This window comes from Sabethes cyaneus, chromosome 1 (assembly GCF_943734655.1).
Source record: "Sabethes cyaneus chromosome 1, idSabCyanKW18_F2, whole genome shotgun sequence".
NCBI lineage: Eukaryota > Metazoa > Arthropoda > Insecta > Diptera > Culicidae > Sabethes > Sabethes cyaneus.
This window is the reverse complement of record NC_071353.1, coordinates 313,422-332,840: the sequence shown is the minus strand read 5'-3', so window position 1 is coordinate 332,840 and position 19,419 is coordinate 313,422. Positions and strand designations below refer to the sequence as shown.

General features: G+C 37.4%; 1 protein-coding gene across 2 annotated transcripts in view; it reads left to right on the top strand.

Moving 5' to 3' along the window:
* Positions 1-18,988, top strand: part of LOC128740512 (transmembrane protein 132E) — a 28,822-nt gene extending 9,834 nt beyond the window's left edge. For both annotated transcript variants that reach the window (XM_053836058.1, XM_053836066.1), the window contains exons 3-15: positions 9,153-10,017; positions 10,071-10,244; positions 10,299-10,524; positions 10,589-10,732; positions 11,034-11,236; positions 11,290-11,602; positions 11,673-11,920; positions 11,981-12,173; positions 15,097-15,655; positions 16,520-16,700; positions 16,758-16,869; positions 16,930-17,757; positions 17,824-18,988. In XM_053836058.1, the coding sequence (XP_053692033.1) occupies positions 9,153-10,017; positions 10,071-10,244; positions 10,299-10,524; positions 10,589-10,732; positions 11,034-11,236; positions 11,290-11,602; positions 11,673-11,920; positions 11,981-12,173; positions 15,097-15,655; positions 16,520-16,700; positions 16,758-16,869; positions 16,930-17,757; positions 17,824-17,838 (4,061 nt within the window). In that variant the 3' untranslated portion in view covers positions 17,839-18,988. The remainder of the gene's footprint in view (positions 1-9,152; positions 10,018-10,070; positions 10,245-10,298; positions 10,525-10,588; positions 10,733-11,033; positions 11,237-11,289; positions 11,603-11,672; positions 11,921-11,980; positions 12,174-15,096; positions 15,656-16,519; positions 16,701-16,757; positions 16,870-16,929; positions 17,758-17,823) is intronic.
* The last annotated feature ends 431 nt before the right edge of the window (positions 18,989-19,419 follow it).

The following is a 19,419-nucleotide window of genomic DNA, read 5'->3' as shown; positions in this document are numbered from 1 at the left end:
AGACGGGAGGCGATTCACATTAGTGTAACTTTTAATACACTCGCCTAAACTTTATGAAAACCGTTATAACACAGACACTATTCGTTTGCTATTAGTTTTAGTGGAATGTTTATTGATGAAATTCTTTGACTTTTCATTTCAATATTGAATATTTCATATCTAATTATTATGGTAAATACATCCAAATTTGGCACTACTCACTATGGCATGAATTAGGACCATCTGGGTCTGTTGATTGGTAACAAGTAAACAAAATGAAGGCTGTTTTCAACTTAATTCAATAAGTGAGTGAAATCAAGCAATAGGGTAAAGTTACTTATTTTTTCCCGCCCGCCCAGTTAGCTCCGGGGTACGATGATGGTCTAACAAGCCAGTCTTCGTGGGTTCGAATCTCGACTGGGCGGTGCCGCTATTGAGTCAAACAAATCTTTTCACTAGCTCCGTTCCCCGTAGTATTCCTGTACTTACTCTAATAACCGGTTGCGAAGTCTGTCGATACAGAAGGGTCAAGTTCTTAAGGGCATTTATACTACTATACCCATGGCTTTACTTTTTTGCTTATTTTTTCATACCGGGTCCTTTTATTTAAAAAAATAGCTTAGAATCAATTCATGCTTTCGTATTCTTGAAAAATCTAATTCTCAAATATAACTTTAATAATAACATTAGTGGTTTGAGCATGCGTTATTTGTCAGGCAGGTGAATTAACTGTCATGCAGATGATCCGATAACCAGTATCTCACGTAAAGTATCGACCTGTAAATATGCGATTGAATTATTTTTCACCACATGTTTCTTTCGCTCAAAGCTCGCATATTCTACCTGATTTTTATACCTTTCCGTTTTCATTATGAACATCCTAATCATTCCTTCAAAACAGAAAAAACAAAATGCATGCAGCTGGTGTTTTCAGTTTTTTCTACATAGGATATCATACAGGAAGATTTTTTTCAAAGTTGAAAAGAGAAAAAGAGAGAAACCCTAAGCTTCGAAAGGTTTGAAAACACAGCACCCAGAGAAAATATCTGCGTACGCTTGGTGCTGGTGGTAGTACTCCATACTTACTTTATTTATTTATATTCATTCGTCAAGCATAAGTGGACTACATATAATAATAATGATGTTCCAATCTTACAATATTTGCTTATATACTATACATTATTCCTATGGCTAAATCGCTTTTTAATTTGGATTGTGGGCATTGTAAGGTCAATTTATTTGTAATTTTGGTTATCAAGACGCATCATACTATTGACGGGTTCATTTTTCGCGTAATTTATTATATGAGAATTCTCCATAAATATTTTTCGAGTTCTAAGGTTACGACTTGACGCATAAAAGTTTGATTGAGAAAACAATTCAGCTGACTGGATACGTTGAGAAATAATAACATTGGTAAAGTAAAGCATTGCATGTTCGCGACGTTCTTAAAGTGTTTGTGTATGCATGAGCATCCATTAACATTTGCTTATTCCAGGAATTAAACGACTATTAATGTTTAACAATTCTACTTCTTTTTATCAAGAAGGTACACAAAAATTCCATTCTGACAGACTAAACCAATTTTCTTTCACTACCTGAAAATTTATCACAATTTTAATTCCAACCAAACAAACTGAGGAGACATTATCGACGTCAGAACCTATCCGGGCGCTAACATTGATTCGGATCTCTATCTAGCGATGGTAAGGATACGTCAAAAACTATCTGTTGTGAACAACATACGATACCGGCGCCTGCCACGGAGTAAGCTAGCGCGACTGAAGCAACCGGATGTCGCCGAAAACTATGCGTTTCTCTCGAAACCGCGTTGTCGGAAGAGGGTGAACTGTAAGAAGCCCCTCTTGAGGACTGTTAGAATGCCGTGAAAACAGCCATTAACAGCGTAGCGAAGAAAGTCCTAGGCCGTGTGGCACCGAATCGACCCAACGAATGGTTTGACGATGTATTCCAGCAGATATTGGCTGAGAAGAACGCAGCGCGGGTACAAATGCTGTGTAAAGCCATCCTTCAGAATGTGGAGCGATACAAACAGAAGCGGAGACAGCAAACCCGACTCTTCAAGGAGAAGAAGCGTCATCAAGAGAAGGAGGAGTGCGAAGAATTCGAGCAGCTGTGCCGCTTTCACGACACACGGAAGTTTTATCAGAGACTCAACGAATCTCGCAAAGGCTTTATGCCTCGGGCCGAAATGTGCAGAGATAAAGATGGAGGTATCTTGACTAACGACCGTGCGGTGATCGAAAGGTGGAAGCAGCATTACGATGAACACCTGAATGGCGTGCAGGCGGAAGACCATGATAGCGGAAGAAGTGACCACATTGGTGTAGCAAGCAACGAAGATGTGCCACCCCCATCGATAAGGGAAGTTAAAGAAGCCATCCAGCGGCTGAAGAACAACAAAGCTGCGGGAAAGGATGGCATTGGAGCGGAACTTATTAAAACGGGCCCGGACAAGTTGGCCAGCTGTCTGCATCAACTGATTGTCAAAATTTGAGACACGGAACGACTACCGAAGGAGTGGGAAAACGAAGTTATCTACTCTATCTACAAGAAAGGCGATAAGCTGGATTCTGAGAACTACCGAGCGATCACTATCCTGAATGCCGCCTACAAAGTGCTGTCCCAAGTCATCTTCCATCGACTTTCACCAATAGCCAATAGATTTGTGGGAAATTACCAGGCCGACTTCATGGAGGGTCGGTCTATAGACCGTACGTACCAAATCTTCACTCTGCGGCATATCCTCCAGAAGTGCCGCTAATTCCGAGTCCCCACGCATCACCTGTTTATCGATTTCAAAGCCGCATATGATAGCGTAAACCGACAAGAGCTATGGAAAATTTTAAACGAAAACGGCTTCCCGGGTAAACTTACTAGACTTATCATGGTTACGATGAATGGGATCAAGTGCTGTGTGAGAATCTCGGGTGGATCGTCGGACCCATTCGAATCTCGCAGGGGACTTCGACTTGTGCTTGCGCTTGAAGGTGTTATAAGATGAGCGGCGATCGAAATGCGGGGCACGATTTTCTATTCGACCCATGCACCTTCCAGCATGGGACAAAAGGTGGGAGTCAAAACGACTACTTGTTAGGCGTAGCTACCAATACCCCCCCCCTCCCTTCTCACCTTTCCGCTCTTCCCCCTCCTTCACCAAAAAATTTTCATTTCTTTCCCCTACCGTACCTTCATCAATTGTAGAACCATCGTTTCACACAATATGATACAGGATATTTACTCTTAAGTATTTTATGTAATCGAATATTTACCCCAATAAAAAAAAGCCCGGAACAATTCAAACCAGAACCAATTGCCAAAAATCAGCTTTATTGTTTGTTAAGCATCCAAGAAAATACAGTGGGCGCACAAGCAGCACCACCCGTTGCATTATTCGAGGAATTGTTGTATTGCGAAGATTCCACCTTTTAACCCTTTATAAGGCCGTGGCAATTATTTTGCCACCAACGAAAAATATTTGTTTTGCGTCTATAATGACATCAATATAATTATAGAAGCAAAATAAAAAATATTTGTTGGTGGCAATATAGTTGCCACTGCCTTATAAAGGGTTAAGACTCCTACGCGTTTACAAGACTATCATTACGACGTCCCGGTCTTTAGGCCGGGGTAGAAACAAAGGTCTCTCAGCCTGCGTTTTCAGGCAAATATGCGTGATTTCATGATTTTTTCGTCCCTGTAGTATTTTCAACTTCTAGCACATCACCCTACTTTGCATAACTGATGTTTCCTCCTCATCAAAAAAACCATCCGTACCTGAGATGTCCGTCTGTATATTTTATACGTGATTTAATTGATCGTTTTTTTGTAGTAATATATTATAGTAGTTCTTGCTCTTCCTTAAAAGAGCACTAAACTCACTGGAAGGGCACTATATTGTAATTAAGTGGAAATGATGTGAAGGTTTTGTGCCAGTGGGAGAAGAGGCTAATGCTTCATTCCCAGGGGTTTTCCCGTGATCTGGTCGCTGCATTCGTAAATTGACCTCGGCGTAGCCTATACGACTTATAACTAAGATTTTTGGCCATTACTCGCCGGATTAGGACATGGATTTCATTGACCTCGCTGGATTATTTTTAATCATTCTTACCACTTTTTTGACCCTGTTCAGTCCAGTGGTAATGGAACGATCCTTGTATGTCTTCCGGGTAGGTGTGCAGGATAGCCCAAGCCTTCATTTATATAGTATACTGTTCTTGCCGACACTTTTAACGATTATTATCTTGTTCGACATCTTGCAGTTTACCCAACACTGTTTGTTTACATCTGACACTCAATAGTATAAGCTATTCAGTGCTGCCAGATATACCTGAATATTGTTTCGCAAGCATGAGAAATTATTCTTTGTATGGTATTCTGATATTTCTCAAGTATTGGCGACAGACGATAGATTTAATACACGTCATATGCAGTTTAACGAACACTTGACAAGTTAGTAAACTCTTTCACCGTTAGGAGCCACTTTAATAACGATCAGAGCTGTTCTGAGTGGCGTGTCTATGTTCTTTAATCAATCTAAGCTTCAACTTAAGAATACTTTAGAGTTGAAATTTTATTTTTTAATCAACAAAAAGTACTAGATAGAAACAGAAAAAAGTCATTCAATTAGAATACATATTACCTACATTTCAATTTCAAAAGATGATTGCCACTTGCCAGGATACCTTGCAGTTAAACGTTGCGATTTATATCCCAATGAAAGTGATAATGAATTTCGTTTCGCTTAAGTTCATGACCTTTCAGTTCTAACATATTAATCTGTATGAATGGATGGAACAAAAATGCATTAATGCAAAAATTAAAAAAAGGTCTACCTCTTACCGACTCTTTAGCAGAAAACTTTCATTCCCAACCAAACAGCAAATTCATACACATGTAACGAGAATGAAAGATAAACAAAGAGCGCCAAAAGAACTGCGGTGGATAATAGAGAAATACAAAACATGGAGAGTAAAACCTGTTCAACTGGAAATGGCCGGTTGGCAAAATTTATAGACAGCAGCCGTTGCTGTTGATGTGACGAAGCAGTTCACGATTCGCAACTGCTGATGTTCTAAGCTGGCATTGAATCATTTATTAAATTACGAGGCTAACAAGTTGTGCAAGAGAAATTATGCTATGCTTTATTCTTCAAAGTGTTTTTAGCATATGTAATAATAGTTCAATATTTTTTAATTACTTATTAAATACTGACCCCAGATACAGTTCCCGATCAGGTCGTAGATCTTTGAAACTTACACGATTAGTACTATGAATATTACAACGCACTAGTATTTGGCCTGACACCCGATCAGATGATTCTAACAAAAATATTACAGAATTGTAGCTCAAGTTGATATTTCTATCAAACTCTATTATAAATGTGACGGAAAAACTTGCGACGAATAAAATGTTCTACAAAGATTTTATCGCGCTTTTTTACTTATAACATGCTTTGTTACAATTTGGTTATAAAGCAGGACAGAATGCTGATTTTTGTAACTCATCTTGATATAAACTAGATCAAATTATATCATAATTTTTCATTTGATATTTTCATTTGATCGAGTAATCATCATAGATGACTGAATATATGTACTTCGAAACAACTAGCCAATCACTCGATAGTCGCTGTATCAGACGAAATACCTGCTACTAAAATTGTTGTCCATTATGTACTTTGTCATTACTATCAAATACCTCTGAACTTTTTGAATATTTGTAAAGCTAAATTTTCTCAACTAAAATTACTAATTATCTAGTTTGTTTATCGAATCTATAGTATATATTCACCATAAAACTCGGTAGAACCTAGCTCACTATTCATGATGTTGGATGGTGTATTAATTAATAAAACCATGAAAATAAACATAATTTCAATATTTTCGAGGAAATGAGAAAAATGTATAATTTTACCGCTTGATGTGTTACCATTTTTAGATACAATTTCCGTGATAATTTGACTTTTGATTCAAATTAGTAGAAGTCTTGGCCGCACATTCATTAGAACCATTGTGCAATTTCACTGGTTCGGATCAATCACTGAGTACAACCATTGATATATGCAATCAGTCTAAGTTAAGCTAGGCTAAGCCAACTAGCAGAAATCTATAGTGCATACATACCTTTTAAGTTCGATAAACAGACCTCATAGTCACTAGACAAGTAGTGGCGCTGGTGTGCCCCTTGTATTCAAGGATAATTATCTTGCAGCATCTTTTACTGTGGAACTAGATACGAATTGTCGATAAGTCTGCTTAAATGTCTATACAATTACCATCCCATCATCTAGTGCTTTTTTTTGTTAGATTATAGTCACTTTAACAGCTTGGGTTGGGATTTTAACCCGGGTCCTCGGCGTGAGAGGTCTGAATGCTAACCACTACACCGGGACTGACCCCTCTAGTGCTTTTATATCTGTTACCGAAACAGCTGTTGGTTGCTTACTGTCAAATATCGGAAACAAAAAAAAAAAACAAACATACATAAACCATACACAAAAAAAATTAACTAAACATTAATTAAATAAACAAGTTTGACGTAAGTGGTTCAACAAACAGATCTGTAAAAATCCAGTGATACCAGCGCCAATACTTGTCTGGTAGTTATGAGGTCTGTTGTTCTATAGCAAGATTACAATAACTACATAACATAATAGGTATAATAATAGCATGTAATAAAATTTTAAATCTACGCTGTCGACAAAACAATACTTTACCAACACACTGTAAAACTAAAGTCAAAAATGAGGGAAAATCAATTGGAGATTTTTTACTATGTCCTTTTCTAACTTCAAAGTAGTGCCGATTTTGAAGCACGTTATGCTTCGAGTGGACGCCTTATACACGTATCGTGCAGCGGAGTGTGGATTTTTCCAAGTGTTTTTCACACCCACTTTAAATTATTTTTTTACTTCCCTCATATTAAACCCGCCTGTTGACGTTTCGTTGAAAGCTATATCGCAATGCGGGAAAGGAGAACCAGAGATCCAAAAATAGGGCCGACTTAAAAAACCGTCGAGAAAAAACAGTCTAATTTGGCGCTCGCATCAATTCCATTACCCTTCTCGTTCCATGAAATATATTCGATTATTTTTCGTCTTGTTCTCATCACTATATTCGTCCATACGCTGCTGAGCCGAATTAAGCACGATTGTGAGGAATAAAAATATGGCTTTGAAAATCTCTCAATCGTTTAAGATATCAAAAGTCAAGTACTATATCGACGTTAGTTATTTTTCCTTTACCCTTTGAATGGACGCCCGCCCCAACAGCACTCTCGTGATGTCTACGAATGTAAATTATGTAAGAATAAACTGTTAATTACTTTTTACTTGATTGCTTCTTTTAGAGATATAAATCCGTTTTTGGATTAACAAGAAGCGGTCCCTACTGTTAATAAAACTAGTATGTTTATGTGGCTATCGTGAGCAGAGACAAAACATATTTCACTGACTAATTCAGTTACTTAATAAACTCACTGTAATGCGTGTAACTGAGAAATACTTAATAACGATTCAGAGAAGAGTAGATATATGAAAATGAAAAAGTTAAATCAAAATGTTTGCATCCCAGTTGGCTTCGAGGAACGATGCTGGTCTAACAAGCCAGTCATTGTATGTTCGAGTCTCGGCTGGGTGAGGCTATTAGAATCAATAGGATCGTTGCATTTACCCCGCAGTTGTCCAGTACTCTAACAGCTGGCTACAAAATCAGTCATATAAAAACAGAAGGTTTCGATAGTGGAATGCAGCACCCAGGCTTTGCTTTTATGGCATCTCAATTCACACGGGAGAATAGCTCACTTAGCCTGAAAAGAAATCACACTAGTATACTGCATTGGAAAATGGAAACTTTTCTGAAATATTATACAGTGGACCCCCGTTCGTTTGAACGATTCCTCATGCAAACTAACAGGGTTGGTTTTTAATTTGAACAACTGGCAACTCTACATATGCTGGAACCAGGGATGGTTCGATCGCTTTAACTGAATTTTGATTCATTAGAGAGTACCGCCTCAGCCGAGCCAAATTTGAAAATGTGATGTGTGAGACATGTGTAAAACTGGTTATTACCTATAATTTTGCTGAATAAAGTTTTGCTGTATCTTTTGTAGTTACAGCGCTACAATGCTAGTAACTCTTTAGTGACTAAAGGTACTAGCATTGTAGAACCGTAACTACAAAAGATACAGCAAAACTTTGTTCAACAAAATTGTAGTTAATAACTAGTTCTACAAATGTCCAATACTTCATTTCAACAAAATTTGCTCGGCTGAGACGGTACTGTCAAATAAATCAAAATTGAGTCAAAGTGATCGAACCATCCTTGGCTGGAACTTGTGTGATCTGGTCGCCCTGCTCTTTGTTATTGTTTTAGTGGTTTGATTCAGTTGGCAGTTGCTAGCAGCGAATATTCCATTCTCCGATCGGATTTCTATCATAATCGTTGAGAAACCACAATGTGAAACATATTAAACACGCTAGTTCAGCTCAAACAAATCGTGTTTATGTGCATTGTCTGCATAAGCAAATGTTGTCATGTTGAGAATGACATTTGAACCATTTTTAATTTGCACGTCGTGCAAACCAACGGGGTTCAAATTAAAAGCAGTCAAACGAACGGGGGTCTACGGTATTGCGTTCAAAATAGCCTGAACTTTAAACATTTTGAGATTATACTAAGATGTATCGATGTGAGTCAATATTTCGCATTGATAAATAAATAACAACGCTGTATTATGATACGTATAATAGATCACCGGAGTAGATATCATGCACTCAGCCATCTGTTTCAAACCAAAAAAAGCGTTGTAGGTACAGTATTTCGTTATGCTTTCAAACATAGAATCAAACATATTAGCCACCTTACAGACCATCGTTCATCCGAATAATCGACCGCGTTCATCAGAATAACCCAACTTCCTGTGCAGATAATTTGCTTATCAGCAATTGTAATTAACTACAAAAATAGAGCACAAATTATCAAAGCTATTGCATTGTTCCACTGTTGCATAGATAAGATAATTATTTGAATGTTATTACTATTTACTATGAACGGGTACTACGAATTGTTGGCGCGATTATTATAGTTCGTTAAAAGATTGATAGACTTGAGAATTGATTTCTTATCTGGCTTATTTCCTTTATACAGTGTCAGCGGCGGCAGTCGAAGTTCATTTTGAGACACCAGACAGCGGCTTTTTTCTCAAACATTCTCCACGGCAGAGTTCTGTATCAACGTCATCAAGCAAAGGACGCCTGAGTGCGGATTCAGTTTTGTCGATAGACAGATTTACTGTTGTGCAAACGAGTCAACCGGTCTCGATTCGCGCAAGCTATGGTCCGTTCTCCACAAAACAGACAGTCCCTGCTAGGTATATTGTACCAGATGCTATGGAGTCTTCCAGCGACTCATCACAAAATACGACTGCAGCATTAATGGATTTACAACAAACAAATCTTCACCTGGACATTTCTGCGCATCTTGTCAAAAACAATATTCCTCGCGATGCACCGGTATTACGAGTATTATTCCATGCCGGAGCAGATCCTGGTGGACATTTACAACGACAAAAAATATGCGTTCTACTGCATGCGTCAATAAGCAATAAAACCCCATTAAAGGGCCGTTGTATGCCGGAAGGGGAAGACGGAGTTTGTGTCGCGGAAGTAGTCATCCCTTCAAATTGGTGGCCTTCACTACCACCTCCAGAAAGGGATGGTCGTACGTTCGTTGCTCAGAAAACTCCCCAACGATTGGTGCAAGTATCATACAGCGTATTCGAGCCTCCAATTAGAAGCCCAGAACTCTGTGAACCTAAAGTACAAATTCAGCCATTAACACCATTTGCGAAAGTTCCCCTGGTACAATCTCAAATGGCTTACAAAGATTTACGAGCCGATGAGACTCTCACCATGATGGTTCCTCAACAACCGTTATATCCATTGTCCAAAATTCATGTGCCAGTATTTTTACATCCAGAAGCAGGACAAAATATTGCAGTATTCATCGTGAGGTAAATTATGCGACTTTTTTACTAGAAAAAAATATTATATTTATTTTTCGTAGAGCTCGTGTTAAGGCAGGAATGCGTATTCTTGGTGCTAGTGCATCATCTGATGATTGGAATGTTTCTGTAGAAAAAGAAAACACGAAGCACACCGTTGCAAGAGTAACCGCTTTCCGCAAGGATCAAGATCCTGATTCACCTGCCGTCACTACTGATGATATAAGTTCCACTAAGTATAATTTAATAACGTTATTTGTGACCGAATTTAACTATCTTTACATTTGTAGAGTTCTGGAAGTATTCTCTTGGCTTTTAGAAGTCGCCAATGATACCAAAGATCATTGGGATGGAGGACGTATTGTATGGTCTGTAAGTTACGTGCACGATGGGCCAAAAATCAAAGAACTTTCTGCGGAAACATCCATAGCACCACATGAGGAAGGCAAAAAGAAAATTGTGGCTAAATTGGAAATTCAAAAAGATGATATACAAGCTGTGCTACCAATTGCTAAGGTAAGTTGTTGTCTCGCTGAACGTCATATCCAAAAAACAACATTGTAACTGTTTTATATTCCAGAACTGGGAACTGATGAATACTGCAGTTTTAACTGGCCGACAAGTATCTCAAGCAATGAAAGTATTCATTGTTTCACAAGGAGGAAAAGTTGCTGATGTAACGCTACAAAGCTCCTGCCAAGCAGAGGATGAGAGTGTTGTTAAAGTAAATCTTTTTATATTATACCATTGCTAACATATTGTTATTGTTATTTAAACTCACCGAATATGGCATTACTCGGAAAATGTGGAAATCGTGTGAAATTTTCATGGATAATTAATTACTATAAAATTTAAACAGATATATGTAGCATAATTTCATTTACTTGCATTGTCGAATTAATTGGCTTGGTTTCGGTTTTGGGTCAACAGCGTATTTTCCAGACTTAAATAAAACTTTGTGTATTCAAGGACTAACATGCACTAACATGCAATTTCAACACTATTTACCATATATCTTTTTGTAGGTCTCATCATCCTGCAGTTCAGTTTACGTAGATGGTTCAGAAGCCAGAGGTTCATCCAATGCCACTGTACTAGTCAAATATGGAACTTATTCCGGTTTAGCAAAATTCACAGTATGGATGCCGGAGTTTCCTTTGGAAGTGTCCGTAGCAGATTTTCGTCTGTCACAAATCAAAGGATGGAAAATCCCTGAAGATCATATTGGGTATGTTCTTATTCAATAAAAATAACCATTATTGCATGAAAACGTATTTTCAGAAGCGTAAACGGAAAAATGCGAAGACGGAAACGGGCCTATGGATGGAACCACCATGCAGATGATTTCATCAATGGTGTACCCTCGGAAAGAAATATCTGTCGCGCCCGTTACCAGCAAAGCCCCGTGGAAGTTTATGCCCGATTTTTAGCAATGGATCAGGATTCCGGTCGGGTGAGTTACCTGATCTCAAGGCGTACCGGATTAAGGGTAACAGATTTAGTGCAACCTTTGCTGCGAGTAGCCGATCCTAAAATTGCAACATTGAGAGGAAGAACGTTGCAAGGACGTGCAATGGGAAGAACCGATGTACAGGTAAAAAGCCAAATTCTGAATTTTTGCAATAATGAACCAAATTTTAAACTATCTTACTCTCCAACCGTAGGTCCTTTCTCCGATAACCGGACGAGTCATTGGCGCACGCGAAGTGCGCGTTGGAAGCGACAAAGTTAGTATCAATAGACTATTGGTACGAGTAGTTTCAGGATTACAATTGTCCATAACCAGCGACAGTGCCATTGAAAATGGTTATATTGCGGAAACTTCGGTCACTAGAAAACTAACCGCTCAGTATCAGGAAGGATTATTAGATATTGATTTGGAATTTTCCGACGGGTCTAAAACACCTCTCAGGTGAGAAGTGTAACTGGAGAAAGCGGAATGTTACTTGTAATTTTTTATTATTTCTTACAGAGACATTTCGGTGGATGACTATTTTCTATTGGTAGAAAGTTTAGACACGGAAGTTGTTGCGTTTGCTCCGATGCTAGCATCTCATCACCCAAGGGTTATTGCCGTCGGAGAAGGTAACGGCGATTTGCTAAGAGTTACCTTACTGTTATCCGAAGAGTGCCGACTTAGAAGAAACATTCCAGTGTCAAAACAGGTGGGCATTTTTCCTCAAGCGGAACTGTAGACAGTATCTATTTATTTTACCGATAATGAAAAAAGCCTTTAACTTAAACATCTTCTGAGACTTGAACCTTTTTTTTGCCATCAGACTTCGCAGCCGGGTGGTACATGACAATTACGAGGCTAGTGTAACGATTTCATTGGCTCTAGCAGTTCCGTCCAGCACAAATTCAAGCATGACTGCTGTTTAGATCTGCATCGTATCTCGAAGCTAACTAGGAGGTTATGCTGATATCAATTTAATACTGTGTATTAGGAGAGGTTGCGATGCCTCGGCGTCTCAAAGAAGGATATTATTTTTCAGAAGTTCAGAATTTTTGGAAGAATTTAATTTTAACTTTCGTTGTCTGTAACTTGGAGTCAATGCGATTTTAGATTTTGAATTGTCATATCTCAACAAAACTTAGCAGATTTCAGTAATTTAATAAACTTTCGCATGGAGGAATTGTTGTAAAAATCAATAAAAAATGGGATACTTTGATACAGCAATAATTGAGTGTTCGTTAGTTGGGCCATGCTCGAGCTTGAATGACAAAATTCTATTGAATTTAGACATTTGAGTTTAGACATTTTTAACACCTGTCAGTCGGCTCAACTAGCGAATTTGCTGGAGTACAGTCGTGACCCAATTAAGCAATTCACGCTGTATCTATATCATTTATTTCACGAAATGCTTACCGCATACGCACGTAATTGCGATCAACTCCTAATCCCGGTCACTCTACTAAAGTAGTCGATTTTTAGAAGATTTTTATTCAATCATAGTTAATGAGAATCCTCATGATCAAAGCTTACCCCTAAACTAAGATTTTTAGTTCAATCTTTTAAAAATCAACTACTTTGGCTGAGTGATCGGAATTAGATGCTCATCGGTAATTACTTGCATTAACGGTACCGCCCGCTTACCGGGTTTTCCTTCAACAAAAATATTCGGAAATGTAAGATCGTCAAATGTGACATTTGACAAGATTGGGAAAATCATTTTTGTCTTAACATGACAGATTCCTGTACTCAAAAATATCTTTGGAAAAAGTTTGAATCAGATTTGATTTGAATTTGGTCACCAGGCGGAACTGGTGAAACGATATGATTTGAAATTTTTAATCGCAGCTTACCAGACGATTAAGTTTGTAGTCATTTGACAATGATGTTCAAATAGTCAACACCCATGATATGTCGAACAGTTTTGTGCCAAATTCACTCGTCAGGTGGCCCTAGTGACGCATTTGAAACTTACTGTCTGTTTTGTTCTTTGAAGAAAAAAATTAAAATCATAAACACAGTAGCGCCACTTAGTGATGGAACATGGTGTTAAACAGTTTATTATATTAAGGGTGTTTCATCTGATCAATCTTACCCTTCAGTAATCTGATCAATCTTACTCTTCAGGCTCGTAGTTAAACATGTTGATGAAATAGAAAGTTCTACTCTTCAGTAGAACTTTCTATTTCATCAACATGTTTAACTCAAGGGAATGCTCCATTAACGAGAGCAGCGAGTACAACATCGAACAATGAAACTCGATGTTTTGCTTTTTTCTTTTTTTCCGCTATGTTACTGCATTGAAATTTGACACTTTTGGAAGCGTTGACAGTTTTGGAAGCGCGATGTTATCCCCTGTCAAATACATAGCAAGGGATAGCACAGCGCATCCCCTCGGTTTAACTACGAGCCGTAGCCTATAACAAATATTAAACAATGGATACTTTTACGCCGGATGAACACTAAAGACTAAACTGGATTGTTTACCAAGTTTTTTCTACCACAAGACCGTCTTTACGGCAGATGTTACATATATTATCAACTTTTGCACGAGAAGGATTCATAATATAGTATACTCTCGGAAAAGTTAACTCTCTGAAAAGTTAATTGTTCAGAAAAGTTAAGCGAATATCAGCTCTCATGCATGTCATGTCAATTTTTGCCTTAACTTTTCTGAGAGTTTGAATTTGTTGGTTGTCCAAGCGTTCATCTACACACGTGTGTTTACCTTTTATCTTTATTTCTCATTTTTCGGTCTATTTTCGCGTTTCCATGGTTTCATACAGAGTCGCATCATAACTGGGATTAAATCTTGTATCGGAGAGTTTAATACGGCCACATAGTTACTTCAGAATTATTGATAACATACTGGAAAAGCGCAAACTCAGAATGAATTTAAAATGCAAAAGAATGACCAGCAAGGAACTAAAAATAAGCGCAAGCATTATCAAAACGTAGTCGCAGACTACGAAAAAAGAAAAGTAAACTAATGTAACCGACTATTTTAAACTTACTAACAGGAACTAAGTATTATTACATAAAGATCTTGCTACATATTTCTTTCCATTACAACTTCCAAATACATAAAAATGTGTATCCTATATCCCGGAATGCATTTTTCGCTTTTGTATTTATCATTTTCAAAGATTTTTAGGACTACTCGGAAAAGTTAATCGACCCATTCCCCAATCGATTAACTTTTCCGAGAGTCCACTGTATAACGATACAGATACATAAGCAGTATTTCACAGGTCGTGCGACTGTTAATCAACCAAAATGTAAAAAAATGTGTGTCAAAAATCAAAACATTTGAAAACACTAACCGTAGAGCCTCGTGAGTTACCGGATTTTGGATTGTTAATATTCTGTACCATAACAGCGGCAAATATTGTCCATGTGAATCTACTAACGCTAACTAATCTGAATAGGAACTAATTTCTTATCAAAATATAAAGTACAATGAATAATTAGACAGAAATGTTCACTAATGATACGGAGGATGAGTAAATATACGTATCTATTAATGATTTGTGTATTATAGTAGCAAATTCAAATGGAATATATAGCTCGGAAAAAATAAAAATTGCGGAAGATGCGTGAAATTATCATCATACATATTTTGCTTGTATTTTCAGAGTATAAAATCGTCGGTGGGTCCACTGGTTAGTGCCCTAGCTTCGGTTCAGGTGGACTTCAGTATGTCAGATATAGGTACTAGGCCAGATACAGTTCAAAATGATGGTATAGCCGGTCGAGATAGGAAACCGGGACGCGAATTAAGTGATTTGGCTGATATCTTGATAGGTATACCCTTAAAGGATGACAATAGCCAACAGCCATCCGCTTTGCAACCATCTCGCCAACATCGTGGGGGAATACCGGGATATACCAATAACAAGAGTGTGGTTTATACTGATGCCACTTCATTGGAGATTGGAATGTACGTCTTGTTGGGTGCTTTCTGTCTAGCAATAGGTGTTTTCGTCATCTCTTGTATTGTTTATGCATCCAAATTTCGACCGGTAACGATCGATGTAACTGGGGAAGCTAGCGTGCGTGATGGAATGGGAAATGCATCTATTTTGGGTGTTAAAGGAACCGAATCGACGACGAATGCCCACGATTGGGTTTGGCTGGGTCGCGCTACGATGGATAGGTCATCTAATGGACAAGAACTGAGTGGAAATCCTAGAGGTACGTGTGCCGTTTCGATGTGCAGTCGTCTGAAAAATATTTACACTTTTCTATGCTAGTATAGCTGTAATTCTGATGGAGTAATTCCACATTTTTTCATATCTAAGTTGGTATTCGATATGTGTAATTGTTTACACTAAATGAAACTAACCTCATCATCGCCTTCTTAGCAAAATAAATAGTTAATTTTCAGTGTGCCAACCGTGCCAATAAATGACCACATTAGTGACAATTAGAATAATTAAAGCATTACTTAAAGAAAATCCTGGCAAGATAGTCCAGACGATGAAATTTTCTTCGCAGATACCTACGTTTTTTTTTGAGAATGATTTCAATTCGCCACACAGTAATGCTTGTTATTCAATACAGGCTCAGGCATTAAGTGTAAGTGATCTGTCTGCAAATTTCTGGTAGGTAGAAGTAGTTCCTCGTTTATTGTCAAATATGCCAGTCAAATTCTGACATAGTTGATATTCAGTACAGTGGCACCATCGTCGACATTTGATAAGATTTCTCATATTACAAGTGCAAGCTCAACTGAATACATTATGCCCATAAGCCGCACTTCTCTGTTATCTATGTAGAATACCATTCATATAGACTTCAACTTGCAAATTTAAAGCATAGCATAGTTTGACATAGACTTCAACTTGCAAATTTAACAAATCTAAACTCATCTACCGATGCAAATGATCAAGTAATTGTAATGATCGTTGTGTAGTTTGTGGTTAAATATGATATATTAAATGTAGCAAGAAATTCTAGTGTAATAATATTTTTAAGACGACTAGGTATGCAAATCAATGAAAATGCAAACATAAACTCGTTGTTTCAATTTTTCTGTATGGTATGATTTACTCGCAGATTCACGAATGCATATTATTAATAATCCAATGAATCTAAAATATGGCGACGCAGAAGAGAGCATCGTACAAGTAAATAGTTTTGATAATCCGAACCACCTACATCAACCATCCAGCACCAGAGACAGTTCAATCAACTCATGTACTTACAACAAACGAGAACGAGGGAGTCGGATAAACGAGTAAGATCAAAGTATGAATTTATGATATGCTTTTATATGAAAATACAACTTTTTCAGTGAGGACGAGAGAGCACCACCACTACCTCCACATGGAATTCCAGTAATAAAAGGAATAGAATATCGTCCTCCAGTTCCTCCTCACAGAAGCCTAGGCGTGATTAGTAACAGGGTATTATAATACTCGAAAACAGAATACAGAGTTTACCGTATTTATTCCGAATCTTTTCAGCATCATCAACCTGTCATACAAATGAGAAATCCAAGACAACGTTTTAACTCTCGATACAACCGTGGCGGTGCAAGCAGTTGTTCAACAACGAATCCAGCATTTGAAATCCAACTTCATGGCAATCCAGCGCAACGAAATCTAACCTTTACTCAGCAACAAATTAATGCGGCGCTGTTTAATAACAACATTCCCCAGTATTCAGTACAGCCCATTGTTCGACAATCAGTAAAGTCGCCACATTCGTTCGAAAACATGGGATTTTCTATTTTGCCGCAATCGCAACACTTTTCAAACGCTAGAAATCCAGAAGAGCTTCATATGGCAGAGCGTTTAGTGCAGCAATGTTCTCAGAAATCGGTTTTCAAATTTGACACTATCAATAACTCAGTAAATAGCAAAAATAATGAAACAGTGGTCTCTGTTTGTAATAGTGTCCCCTTGGAGGTTAGTAGTAATAATGAAGACTCACCAGTCATGGTGCAAACAACTGCCGAAATTAGTGCTCTTCCTACGTCGACCAACTTGCGACGCTCTCGAGAAGAAAGCAGTACCAGTGAAATAAAAACATTAGCGTCCAGTTCAGATGGTAATGGAGGTTTTGTAACACCTCCTAATGAAGAAACACATATTCAAGTGCTTCATCAGCAGAACAGTCAATCCAAAATACCAAAGTCACCACATTTACTAAAGAATGGCAAACCGACGGTAGTGGGAAATCCCATGTTTGCTAATACACCTGATAGCGAGTTAGGACCTGGCGAAAGTCTTGGACTCGATGACTTAGATATGGACTATGAACAAATAATGCACTATTTCGACAATTTAAAGGTAAAACTGCGTCGAGATCGATTGAATTGCTAGACAATGGCAGTTGAATAATTTTCATTCTTTTAGGAATCGAACGCCTGAGTGCAGGAGATCATTGCAAAGATTCGCGAAATACTGTCCACATTTCAACAACAGTACCGAAATGTGGCCGTTTCGCCCGTCAGCAGCCCAATGTGCGTGCCCGGTATCAACGACCCCAACTTCGAACACTTTTTCGAACATTTAAGTGAATCTTATGCCTAAAATAAATGCGCTCTGTTGCAATTTAGTTTTCATCTGCGAATATCAACCAATTTTAGAAAAGTATTACTCAGCAACACATATAATAATAAATCTTAATCCGTTCCACTTCTGAGGAAGTTATCAATTAAATGTAAAATAATATTTTAAAAAAATCTTTCGAAGTGACAACACTTCTGTATTATGATTGATCTCATTTTTCCTATTTATTACTACGCAGTTACAAAAATCGTTGAAATGTGTTTGGAACTAACAAGGCGTCTTTGCAGTGATCGCAAATATTCAAATTTGAACAACATCATGAACATCGGAGTTAGGTTAACAGAAGAAATACATAATACAATATCAGTACTTCCACAGTAAATCAATGTGTACAGCACCCACAACTATCATGATCTAAAAAGATACAAGCGAAAGCAAATGAATATATTCGTATGATTGTGTTATGTGACGTTATAACTGTAAGCAAATTAACTACGATGATCAAATACAGATAAACGAAAAAGTACATAAATTCCTCTGGCTTGATCGTACCGCGAATAATAAAAAACACAAAAAAGCTTTTTGCGTCCAGTTCCCAAAATTTGCCTGCTCAAAATTGAAAAAAAAAACAACAAACTTAGGCAGTCGAGCTAATAGAATAAAACTCTTATTAACTCAAACGTTACTTACATACACGCATCAACACTCACAAACTGCGCATTTGATACATGCTTAAAGTGTTTCAAATATTGATGTTCAAAGTTACATAAGAATATCAGCAACTGTAAGAAACACACATTAGCGTCATTTAAGGCGATTCGTTGTCGAGCTGAAAACAAATCATACTGTATTATAGTTTATTTATAAACAAATCAGTAAATCAAATTACCAATCTAGTCATTTGTTTAAATAAAATTAAGAAGAAAAAACAAATATATGATATTATTGACAAAAGTATATATTATTATAAGTGGTTACATAGGTTAAGTTGAAAGCAATGTATAAAACGAAATGCATATACCTTATTGACTAGTAATATTATTATTATGATTATTATATTATATTATTACTATTATTATCATCATCGTAAATATCATTATTAATTATGATTAATGATAACTTTGAAACAATTGAAGCTTTAAATTAAAAGAAGTCGTTTTACACCGGGAGAGCAAATTTCAATTGATTGGCTGGTGTTTCCGATAATATGTTGAAATAGATATTGGAGTGCTTCGCATTTAATTGAGTATGGAACGAATCGCATACACGAATAAAAAAGATCCATATCACACGAATCAATTAGACATCTTTGATTTTGTAAATAATATTTCAACATAAGGCGTGAAGTAAGTAGATTTCGAAATTCTATATTCGAGAAATTGACTGTATTCTGACACGATTTCAAAAATGCGTTTTAGGAGAATTCTGCCATATTAAAGT